Source organism: Haliaeetus leucocephalus, unplaced genomic scaffold, assembly GCF_000737465.1.
Source record: "Haliaeetus leucocephalus isolate CR32 unplaced genomic scaffold, Haliaeetus_leucocephalus-4.0 Scaffold158, whole genome shotgun sequence".
Classification (NCBI taxonomy): Eukaryota; Metazoa; Chordata; class Aves; order Accipitriformes; family Accipitridae; genus Haliaeetus; species Haliaeetus leucocephalus.
In genome coordinates, this window is record NW_010972594.1 from 596898 (window position 1) to 609534 (window position 12637).

The 12637-nt window shown below is 36.3% G+C and overlaps 1 protein-coding gene across 4 annotated transcripts in view; it reads right to left on the reverse strand.

Moving 5' to 3' along the window:
- The window catches only part of HSD17B4 (hydroxysteroid (17-beta) dehydrogenase 4), a 64090-nt gene that overhangs the window by 20202 nt on the left and 31251 nt on the right, over positions 1-12637 (reverse strand). For all 4 annotated transcript variants that reach the window (XM_010562334.1, XM_010562335.1, XM_010562337.1 and 1 more), the window contains one exon: positions 1547-1616. In XM_010562334.1, the coding sequence (XP_010560636.1) occupies positions 1547-1616 (70 nt within the window). The remainder of the gene's footprint in view (positions 1-1546; positions 1617-12637) is intronic.

Consider the following 12637-nt stretch of genomic DNA (forward strand, 5'->3'; position numbering starts at 1 on the left):
TAAATGCTTACTTCCAGTGCACACTGGTGGGAGCCAGTCAAAGAGAACATTTACAGGGATTAAAGACAAGAAGGTGTGTGAATATGTGCAAAGAAAAAAGCTTTTGTATAACTAGAAGAAATACTTGTGGAATATCTCTACAGTAATTTTCTTCTTTGTTTGAACTTCCATTTAGCATAGGTATTTGAGTATGAGGCTGCCACAGTTCCAAAATCCAGTGCAGCAGTTTTCTGTTCAAAGAGACTACCTCACCTACAGAGTTAATTTCATTTTTCACTGTGTCTAAGTGCCAGTGCTCTTTGTGTGAGCAGGTAGAAGATTTCTACTCCTCTTCTTTTGTAAGGTTTTCATAGGATTACCATCATTATTTTAAACACTGGGGTTTCAATTATAAACATGTATTTTTCTCCTCCAGGTCTTCAAGAGTAATTGGGTGATTCCCTTGAAATATTTATCCAAAATCATCAGCTGAACAAACAAACAGAATGGTTTAATAAACTGGGGAAATCTCTTTATGGACTCTGGTATTTGATTATCATTATTTATTAACACAAATTTACATAGAATTATACAAAACAGAGTTAACCAAACAATTAGTATGTATTTATGAAAGGAGACAATTTGTGGAAGTATGTTAAGTGTGATCTGAACAAGGAAGTATAGCTCTGCTCTATTTATCTTGGTAAGAACACCATACAATGAAACTCCTACATTAAAAAGAAGTCACTGGAAAACTGCAGACCAATTATTACAGACCAGTATTTTCATGTAAACTTTATGATGATAGCATATTTATTCAGGAAAATTTCTTAAGTAAATGAAATTGCTGTCTGCCTGGAGTAATCACACCATACTAATAGCAAGGCCTGAAAAGAACTCAAAAAAAATACCTTTAGGACAGAAATTTAAGAAAACAGACCCTTCTTTAGTAATTACATCTCTGCAAGAGTCAGTTAATGTAGCCTATGGTCTGTTGCTTTGGCATGTAGCATTACATAAATGAACAAGCTACCAGCAAGAGGTGCAGTTAGGCAACTTTATAGGAAAGAAATGCTAACCAACTCCCTCTCTCCCACCCTCCTGAGATTTGTTGGGATTGAGAAGACTACACAGTAGCACAAAAAATTCCACTGAGAACAACATAATCTCAAAATGATATAGATGAAAAGAATTATCTATCAAAGAATTTATGGAATTCCTTCTGAAGATTTTGATAGTCATTTATTTCTGCTTATGAAACAGAGATTGTAAAGATGGGATAGAGGCAACAAATAAACTCTAAAAGGAAAATGGGGTAGGAGGCAGATTTCCATCGTAGGTTAGGTCCAAGAATCATTCCGCATTCCTAGCTACAAGAAGCAATGCTTTTAAGTGAAGTGTCACACAGAACTTTGAAGACATCTAATGGTGACTCTAAGAACAGCAACAAAAAAGCACTGTTTTTTCCAGCTTGTTAAAGATGTACAGACTAAGTGCAAAAAAGATTAAAAATACATTTACATCATCCTTCATCCAAATATTAATACAATGGCATCCCTCAGCTCACCTCCAAGAGCAGCAAAAGTGGGATCAACATGTAAAGGATTCCAATCCCCACTCAGTCGATATAAGGCAGCCTGCAGAAACAGAGAAAGAAAAATGGAAGGCTAGCTATGCTTGGCAGAAATGAGCAGGAATCACTCAAAAACTTATGACAGATTAACAAACTTATTACAATCTATTTTACTAGTCCTTAGACAACATACTCTACAATAAAGCAAGTAAAATAGAAATTAAATATTATTGTGCAGACAAACTGCCAAAGCTCCAGGGAAACGAGCCAACAACTGTGTGTGGTGGTCTTGGTACATAAAAAAATAATACAACTGCTTAATGGGAAGAAAAACCAACATACTCTGCTGACCTATAGATCCACCTTCACTAAAATTTGGCAGCAGTGAAATAATGCATTTTCTAGAATTTGTCCATAGGTTCTTTAGCTTGAAGTGTCATTTTAAAGAGTCTTCTCCCATGACAGATTCATCCACAATTTTTAAAAAAATTATGTGTGAAAACTTTTTTCAAAACACACACACACACTACCATGCTTTTTCAACATTTAAGTCATTTTACAGAGATCAGAAATATCCTTATCCTTCCCTTTTAAGAGTAACATGATTAACTTAATTGTAACACACTTCTTCTCTTAGCAGCCTCATGGGTAGCTGGTCCCAATATTAAAAACAAACAAAACCCCAAAGTAAAAGGCCAAGCTTTCTAGAAGACTTTTGCTTCATGTTGAATATTCTCTTTCACTAGTAAAAAGTAGAGAAATACATATTTATTGTATTGTATAAAATATGAATGTGAATAAACCTGAGAAATGATGAAGAATATGGCTACTGTACTTCAGTTTTCTGTCTGTGTGGCCTTAGCATTTTCATTATCAAACCTTATATTTGCTGTATGTGAACAGTGGCCAGCAGTCCATAACACCAGAGGCGTGACAAGCCAACCTGTGCATCTTTCTGGAATAAAAACTTATTCCCTAATCATCAGATTCCAGTGAAATCCAGTGACTAACTGATTGTGGAGTACTCTCTCGTACGACATTCCCGTAAGTACAGAGAAAATAAGTGTATCCCGTTAACCAACGGGTGTGAAAATTTCAATAATTTAGTTGTTTTATATGATAGCATATACAAATTGAACATGAATTTAATTGAAAAGAGCTTTTAAATTGAAAACAAATTTTATTTTAATCGAGCACATTATTGGCCTTTGGAACTCCTTATCGCTAAACATTTTCTCCCAGGGCTTTGGACTGGGATTGTAAAAAGTGGTATGTGTTTATCCAGATGAGGATAAACTGCACTAAATTCTGTTTGGGGGAAAGAAGCGAACAGATTTCTCAAAGAGAAGGGAAAAAAAAGAAAGATTGCCCAAAATAATTATTTTCTGATATATGTCTAACACCATTTCTTTTATCAAATCTGAAGCAAAGGACAGTGTAACTAAAGAGGTTCTGAATTCATATTATCATTTTAATCCATAATCCATTTGTTTTATTCTTAATGTTACTATTCAGGTCCATTTCCTCAAGTATATACAGCTTTCACACTAGGCTCTAATTCTCCTTTCTTTGTTCTGGTAGCCCTCAATCAACACAGCAAGTGTCTCAGTTACGGTGGAATGTAGAAGAGCTGGTCACTGCTCTACTCTGTGAGCATTGGATACGCACATTAAAAAGGGCAAGAAGAAAATCCTAAACTGCACCAGAGTTAAGCATGCAATCTTAGAAAGACAAGTACTAAGCTAATACTTCTCCATGGCTGCTTACATTGTTGTTTACTCTTTTTGAAACACTTTTCCTTTTGAAAACAAAGATGTATCAGTAAGGTGGCAGCACTGGATCTGAAATTTCTAACTATAATTCTACTTTTGCCCAAAACATACATTTATAACTTTTTTTGTAATTATCTTTGAATTGATCCTATGAATTCTTAGGAAAATAGTAAAGACTGGTAAATAGTAAAGTTACTAAAATAAGACTACAGTTCAGATGGGTCTGAGTTTGACCTTCCAAAAGGGACAAAGGAGAGGGCAAATACTTTGCTGAAGGAACAGATAACCTTAAATTAATCTTATAGCATCACCAAGAAGTAGAAATAGCTAAGATATCTCACCTGGTGAGAACAATAAAGTCAAGATGTCCTGAAGGCAGTATCCTCCAGTGCCAGGACTCTTCAGCAAGCAATCTATGAGCCAAATCAAGTTCAAAAGAGCACACCAAATGGACTGCAAATGATCCCACACCACAGAGGCCATTCGATAGGGGGCACCCAAGGAGTGTGTGGTGAAACACACCACACGAGTGCTGGTTGAGTGTGGAACAGGGAAGCAAACTGAAGTAATGCAAATATTTACACTCTACTACACCATTAAGGCAGCTTAAGTGAAGTCATGAGCGGGAAGAGAAAGCTGGAAATGGGCTAACGATTACCACCCATGGAGAGCACCCGCTTCCCTCATTTACTGTTCTCTCATATCTCAGTTCTCATACAAATAGAAGAAAAACGGGGAACTAAGAGTGCCACCACACTCCCACTTGCACACACAAAAAACCCACAGCAGCAGGGGTTCAGAGAACATGCACATGCTGCTCTTCTGACTTGCTGTGTCTTCATTTGCCCCCACTCTTCCTCTGAGTAGTTAAAACTGTGTTTTCCCTGTCCTAAGGTGGAGATGAGCAGCCCTGATGTACCACTAGCTTCTTTGCTAAGAGCTGTCTAAGGCCTTAATGCTACCAATATCAAAGTTATAACACTATGAAAGAGACTTTTCATGAGGAACAGACCCTAGTTCCTTTTTTTTTAAAAAAAAGATGAAAACCCAACAATTTAAAGATTTGCTCTTGACAGAATTCTACAGAGTATCACCCTTCATTACTGAAGTTTTCTTTCAAAAGTCTAAAGTCTAACAGCAAATCTCTACTCCTGAGAACCAGAAAATAAAAATTGCCAGATGTGAAAAAATTAAATAGTTAAATAACTTTTTAACTAAATTAAAATTTTAAGGTCTCACTTCCATTCTTCCATTAATTTGAATTTTTACAAAAGCTGTCAGGAGGCTATTTTATGAAGGAGCTGTTGTAATACATTTTAATTCAAACTAAGTAACATTTACTTGTAGTACTGGAAAATTTCTTTATGTATGATAAAAAATGACAAATTTCTGTTTTAAGCTCAAATCTCAACTTAAATCTAGCAATGCAGCTGTTGCTTACTAAAGATGTAAAAAGAACTAGCCATTTATTTGAGGTGATAATAAGCACTACTTGGGAGACAATACTTCTACCAAATGCTTTTAAAAATTACTGCAGTAAAAAATACTTGTCCTGCACTAACAAAATAAATGTAACATTTAGGAAATAATTAGGCTCAGAGAATTAAATGTGATCAATGTATGTAACTAAAAGTCTGACACGTGAATATGGGAGACAATACTTGTCTTTTTGTACTTTCAACAACTAGAGTGGCACTGGTCACAGCTAGAAAACATGTAGGCTGAACTGAATAAAACAGTTACCCAGCAGGTTATTTCAGATTCAGTGCAGCCAAGTCAGATCTGCCAACAAAATTCTTTTCATTTACCACAGTCTTTGGTATTACTTCATTATATAAATCACATTCCACATGAGAACAGAATTGTTTTAAAGTCTTGTTGGCTCTACTTTCTATATTCCTCGAATAATGACATTTCCTGAAGTTTTGAGTGATAGCATTAAAAAAAAAAAAAAAAAAAAAAAAAGGTGCATCCTTGGAGGATGACAACAGTCAATTGATGTGGGGCATTAGACTGAAGTCAGTCATAATATGGCTAGATTGTTCTCCAATTAATAACACAAACTGTCAAGTCTCGTTTCCTAACAATTTAGGAGTTCTGCCAGACCACAATAGAAAAGGCGATATCCAACCTGTCTGTGCCAATTTTTCAATCTTGCCTGCGGACTGCAATGAAGGTCAGTGGTAAAGCTAATGAAAAAGGAAGCCAACTATCCATATATTTTCCTTTCTAACTGGGGAGAAAAAAAGCACTTCCCAAGAGCTTGTTTTACGAAGTATTTGTATATGTATAAATGTACATATGTGTGTGTACATGTATGTACATATACTTTACCTAACAGCTTAAGTACAAGCAAGCAGTCAAGTAATCTCATAAAGAAAAAACAGCCACAAATCTCTTCTACACATTTCAGTGAGCTCTGACTTACATTAAGAACAATGAATGTTTCCAGTTAAACTGGCAGTACTGATGCTTCAAGGGCTCAAATATAGCACAGCACTTAAGTAATTCACTGTACTTAAAATTAAGCAGCTACTCTGAGATCCCCATTTGCCATATCTTCATTTTTAACTAATTTCCTCTGTAAGGCTAAGGAGAGATATTGGGAAGGAGCAATTGGTAGAAACCAACACACAAAGATAAAAGGGTTTTTTTGTTCCTCCAGATAACTACTTTTCTCAAAGTAGGCTTACATGGAAAATAAACAAAATAGTTTAAGTTGCTCATAATAGTTTCCAATGCCTAAATATATTTTGTGGAAACCTGGATCATACATGATTCTATTTTTTAACAAGACTGTAGTTAATAGAAGTGTACAGTTTCCTGGACTACCTTAGATTTGCAATTATATGTTCTTAATGGTCTGGACTATCCAAACACTACCTATTCCCTAAATACCTTTGACTCCCTCAAGAATAAGAACTACTAAAATGTCCAATTAAGATACCTTCACATACATAGCTATAAACAGGAATATATATAATAGGTATAAAACAGCACCACATCTTTTCTCCTTCCCCATCCTACATTATTCATGTCTTTACTGTTTATCTCTACCACATATTTTACAAATTTAAAATCAACTTATATATTCTGGCACAGGCTTCACAGAACATTAGCCATTTTCCAGTAGCATGGCAAATCTGCAAGAAGCCTTTCCTTTAACAGTGCCTCTCTTAATCAAAAAGAACAAACCACTTTGGGGAATTTCAAACGGAATAACAATGTTTATATCCTTTACTAAGACATGCATAGATAAAGGGAGGAAACAAGATGAAGAGCATCTTGTTTAAACAAAATGACTGCCAGACTAGTACCTTTTCTTCTTTAATCGTTTTGCCACACAAAATTCTAGTATAATCCAGGCCCTCAATTATTTTTTTAAAATTGCCATGACTAGAGAATCATATTCTGATCTTCCCAACAGGAATAAACCGGGGGGGTGAGGGGTGGGCACTGGGGGATTGTGTGTGTGTGTATAAATCTTGAAATTAGCATCATAACATGAAACAAACTTTTAAAGTAATTACTATTACAAATGCTCACTCACTACACAATTTCAAGGGTTCTCAGAGTATCATCTGCATACTGAAATCTCTAGACAAATTAGGAAAACAGTATCAAATCCTTCCAATAGCTTCACATCCCTTTGTTTTGCTTGTATCACCCTTTGTTGTTAAGCACTTTTTTTCTGGCATGCTCACCGTATCTGTGAACCTACTGCAGCACTTCATTTTCTCTACCATGAAAAAAATTACTTAAGCTACAAACAGAAAAAAAAAAAAATCACCTGAGGCTCTCAGGAGGCTCTCTAGTACTTTCTCTGAAGTTAATTTAAATTTACATGTTTTCAGGCAACGCTGCACTACAATCTTGACAAAGCAAGACATAAAAAAAATAATTGTCCTGTAACCATATTTTCTCCATCCATGCACATGTTTTCATCCCGTTCTCTCTCACATGACTTTATTGCACTCATTCAAAAAATGACCTTAAATCAAAACAATCACCTTCCTATAACTTTTTTCTTCTAATCTGTTCAAAATAAGCACAAAATCTCTCCAAAGAAGCAAACATAAGGTGGAAAAACCCAACTTTTTTTTTTCCATATAATGTTAATGATTACTTATTCTATCTATGCATGTGTTCTCTAAAAACACACACAAATATTTGCATATGCTTAAAATGAAAACACAAATGAAATCTGTGTAGAATGAAAGATGACTTTCCACAGGTAAGTATCCACATCCCAATTACATAGAAGCTTGTAAAGGTCTTATCACACCATCCTCAAAGAAAGCACTGACTTATAGTACTGAACCTGTTGACAACAGGCAGAAAATATTTTACACTAGGTTTTAGTTTAATAATTCATTAGGCTGTTAAATGTTTCCCATGCACCTCTTTCCTCCCAAGATGTCTTTTTAATAAGTATTTACAGTAAAGTCCACTCTTTTACAACAAACTAGATCTAAGCATAATGGTCTTCACAACTGTTTCTTCCTACATTAAGAACCACAATTTTAGCTGAACTTGACATAGTGAAAAACTAAACTTGCATACCTAGACAGCAGCAGTAGGAGCAAGAGCATTGCAGGACTGAGAATGACTCAGGAAGGGAAGGACACTCCTGCAGTCTGCTGATGACACTACTCAAAACACAGCAGGTGCCAATTATTTTCTCCTTCTTTCAGAGAAAATAGAAAAGGACTGTATTTTAGAAAAAACTCAAACCACTAAAAAAGCAGCAATTTCTTCACACCCTGTCAGTCAATGCTTGATCCACACCTGGAACAGAAGGCTTTACATAGCTTGTATATTTTAAATCCTATCAGATTAATCTAGGTATGAATTTACTGAATCTCTCTAAAACTCACTGAATGAGTAAAGAATCATTATATTCCCTACATTGGCTTTATTTTTAATGCTGCTCACTGTATCATATTCTCAAAAATCACCATCAGATGCTATACACTACTCCTTTAAACACTCTCTGTACAATTAAAATGCCTCAAACATTTATAAACATCCTTACTTTACAAACTGGAAACTGTAAGACAGCAGAAAAGGTCATAATTGTCAGCAGCACAAACCAATTCCAGCTCTGTCATTTAACATTTGAAGGCCTAATTCTTCAAAGCACATCACATTTTCAAAGTACACTATACAAGTTCAGAACAGAGCTCCTATGAATTTCAGTTTCAGCCTGTGATGCTCAGACACCATCCTGCTAGTCTGACCCCCAGATTTCATCATCTCATCCTCTCCTATGAGCCACTGATTAAGGAGCACCCATGTCTGAGTACTTTGGGATATCCGGGTAACAGTTGCCCACAGACCATAAGAATTTTATGGACAAAGCAAGAAAAATCCATTGTCGAAGAACTGCAGCTCCAACCAGTCACTAACCATGAGATCATTTTCCTCTCATTACTCCTTCTCAGAACACAACTTCTTGCAAGAAGTAACACTGGAAAACTGACTTCCTATGTTATCTCAATTCATGCATAAAGCCCTCTCTTTGCCTGTGGAAGGAGTTCTTGAAGGAGGGAACAAACACACCATTTATGCCTGCATCACTGAAAACCGTATCATAAAGCATTGCACGCAAAGGGGATTAAGACTACAAACAAAGGAAGCTTTATTTGCAATTTTTATCTTTTTAGAGATTCTGCAACATTTAAAACATTATCGTAGTTTTCCAAGTGAAAGCAACTTAAAAATGACAGAGTATCAAAAAGCTGTTCCTCCAACAGACCAGTATCAGTCTCGGTTTCATCGGCTCTAAAAAGGAATTTTAAAATGCTTGAAAGCAAGGATGGCCAATTTTCCTGACACTGGAAACCACAGAGCAAAAGTATCATGTGCATGAGATACCCAAGTTGCATGGAAAAGTAGCTCTGGCAGAAAATCACATGTCAAAGCTCACATGACACTGCTCTGCAGAGACTTATAGGGGGCACAGCTGCATGTAGACAGGTGGTCCCAAAGCATGATAGGCTGAGACACCGTGTTTTTCAAAATCTGTCTAAATGGTCTTTTCTACCTCTTTGTCATGACTATTTCTCCCTATCAATGTAAGTAGCAAACACACAGAGTTAGAATTTAAAGAAATAGAATGCTTTAGTGAAATACAGGATACTGTTGCAAGCAAAGAAATTTTTCAACTGGCAACCATTTCTTAAAATTATTAGACATTTTACTGATATGAGCTGACATTAACAAAAACTTGGAAGTCTTGCAAACTCCACATGTTACAGCTCTATTTTTTCCATATAGGCAAACAGGACAGGTAGCTTTCAGATGAAAGCAGGAAGAGACATGGAATAATAAAACTGAACCAACTTCTTGAAAAATTCCATTTTATGGGCTACTGTTATACTGCTTATTTATTGTCACAACATTGTGTATTCTGAATATTAATTCTGATATTTGAAGATAGAGAACAGTTTATTTCTTGGGAGGCAACCTGCACAATATCAGAATGCTGTGAGTTTTTCCACAAGCAAACAAAAAAAAACCCCACAGAAAGCCTCCAACAAACTGAAGACTCCGTATTTGTTTCCTTCATCAAAAGTGACCTGCATCACTGGGACATCATCCACTTTAAATACCCACTGCAGCTTATTTTGTGTCATCAGAAAATTAATTCCCAAGAAAACAACACATTTGGGAAGGGACTGAAAAGAAAACTCTACAGAGACAAAACTCTCCAGGCATACAGGTCATTCACTGCCTGTGGTTCTTAATTGCATTGGGAACCATTCAGCAAAATCTGTTTGTTTGATTAATTTAAACCCCTGGTTTGAAAATCGACAGGACAAGAGTAGTTTGGTGATACTGAAACTCTGTAACTACGTTAAACATTCCCTACAGGGCTGAAATGGAATGATTCATTTCATGCTAAATGGCTAATAGTCAAACACCCTCTAGACTTCTTGATCTTCTGTCAAAAGGTCTATTTTATTGAAAAGATTTATGGCAGTATATCTAGTAAAGCATAGCTCAGGTTACACAGAGACAACAAGCTAGAAAAATATCACAGCATATGCACATCTCTACAGGGCAAGCTGGAAAAAATGTCACCTAGTTCTTTGCAGAAAAATTCATGAACACACAGAAGAAATATTTTATGTTCTTCTTCAGCAGGATGCAAATTTTAAGCCTTAAAGCCTTTTAGAAGGTCAGATACTTCTAAATTTTTCTTAACCATTTTTCATCTTTAAGCAGCTTACACCATGGTACTGCAACTCATTCATAAGCACTGGTTGGTGTTTAAAGAACTTCTCAGGAATGGGTACAGATTTGAAACATTTATTATACTGCCTGCTATTAGTCTTTGATATCACTAACTAAAAGGATTAGTTTGTTCTGTCAATGGTCACTGGCATAACACAATCATTTTTCAAGGAACTGTAGGTGGCTGTACCCTCCACTCTGCTGAATACATGGTGAAGGGCAAAAATGGTTATTAGCCCTCTGTGCGTCCTCCTGTTTGAAAACACATGAAAAACATTCCTCCTCTTGGAAAAACTTAACCCAGGGTAGTTGAGTTAGAACTGAATGTAACTTTCAAGATAACCACAGTCATTGACTTCTGTAAAAGACAGGAGTCATCAATGTAGACATTTTTAAAATATGCATGATGGTCTACTTATCAGAAGTTCATTACATGATCATCCTATGAAAAGTTAAGGGGGAAAAATGCTAATTATGAAAAGCAGTTTAGACATGTAACTGTGGTAACACAAGAACTGAGTGGTGAATGTCACAACTATCATTGAAAATTAATACAGTTCAAGATAACTCAAATGCTGTCTGCAAACTGACTCTTTCAGTCTGTCTCGTACTCTATACTAATTCAATAGCTGAGTGGCAACAGTCATTTCTGCCAACACCTTTTTCATTTAAACACGAAGAAAAAAAAAATTTCAGAAACTTTGATGCAATTTGTGTGCCAGCTTCCATTTTCAGAAGGCATTTTAGGCAGTTATGTGTCATTCCACAGACACATAAATGTAAAATCTTGCTAACATTTTCCCAAGCTGTCCTTCACATGAAAGTCTGTATTCCTGCCCATAAAGTTCCCAAGTTCTACACATTTCCCCTCCTGTACACATGCATCATCACTTAAGCACAGATGCTACTGAATAATTTGGCAGATAAGCATTCTTGCGATTCTCAAGTCTGCTGGCTGTGGCTCCTGCAATATCTAATTGGAGAAGAATTCTCTTTATAGTTCCACCTGTCACAGTAGATCTTAAAATAAAACAAGTGTGGTGGCCACTCTGTGCCACTTCCTTTATTTCCAAAACCCAATTTTGCAGTAGCAAAGCTTCCCAGCTTCTGTGTTATAAGGTCACTACCAGCTTCTTTTGTCTCATGAACTTAGCATTTTATACACAGTAACAATTCTAGATGTAAGAGTTTAAGGCTCAGAAACTAAGATTACCGTATGAACAACGGGATCATAAATGTCATCTGAAAATTGATGGACCTGGAATCAATTCCAACATAATCACACAGAGGAGCATCTGAACTAGGGTTCCAACATGCAAAGTAAATACTTTGAACTACTGGGCCATTACGGTGGCTGTATCTTATCTAACAAAGTGCCAGCTGCTAGAGAACAAGTTGCACTACATTTAACCACCTCCTAGGAAAACAGTACTCTTTCACCATTCCCTGCTCCTTGCTTACCTTGCCAACTTTCGATGAAGCCTATTCTGAAGAATTAGACATCAGTACCTCCTAGATCGATGCTGTGAATTTTAGGATGCAGCACGTACATCAGTGATAGAAACAGAAATGGTGATCTAGGCTCTCTTTGCTGGTTTAAGTGGGTAGGGCTAACTTGGACCTCAAGCACATGAATCAGCTGGATGAGACTTAAGTTTAATTCATATATAATCAGAGGCTAAGCAGACATCACAGTTACCACTGTTCAGCTGACGCTCAACATTTTAATTGCAACTCCAAAAGCTACAGCCTCCTGCCAGGACTAAGTTGCTTTTGAAAATAATACTCAGTGTCTTAATACTCATAGCTCCAGGCTTTCCTGTCCTATTTGTCTGACACCTGCATATGTTTACCTTCAGGGGAGGCAATACTTATTTATTCAGGCTTTTTTTCCTATGGAAGGTAGATGCCAGTGAACCAGTGGGACTGTGGACAGATGGAAACACACTTGGACAGACATCTGTCAGTATTTCAGCTTTCCCTGACTACTACTGCTAATACAAAAATTTAACTTTTTCAAAACTGTGAACTTTAAGCACTTTTTTTTGGTCACAATGTGCTTACTTGCACAATT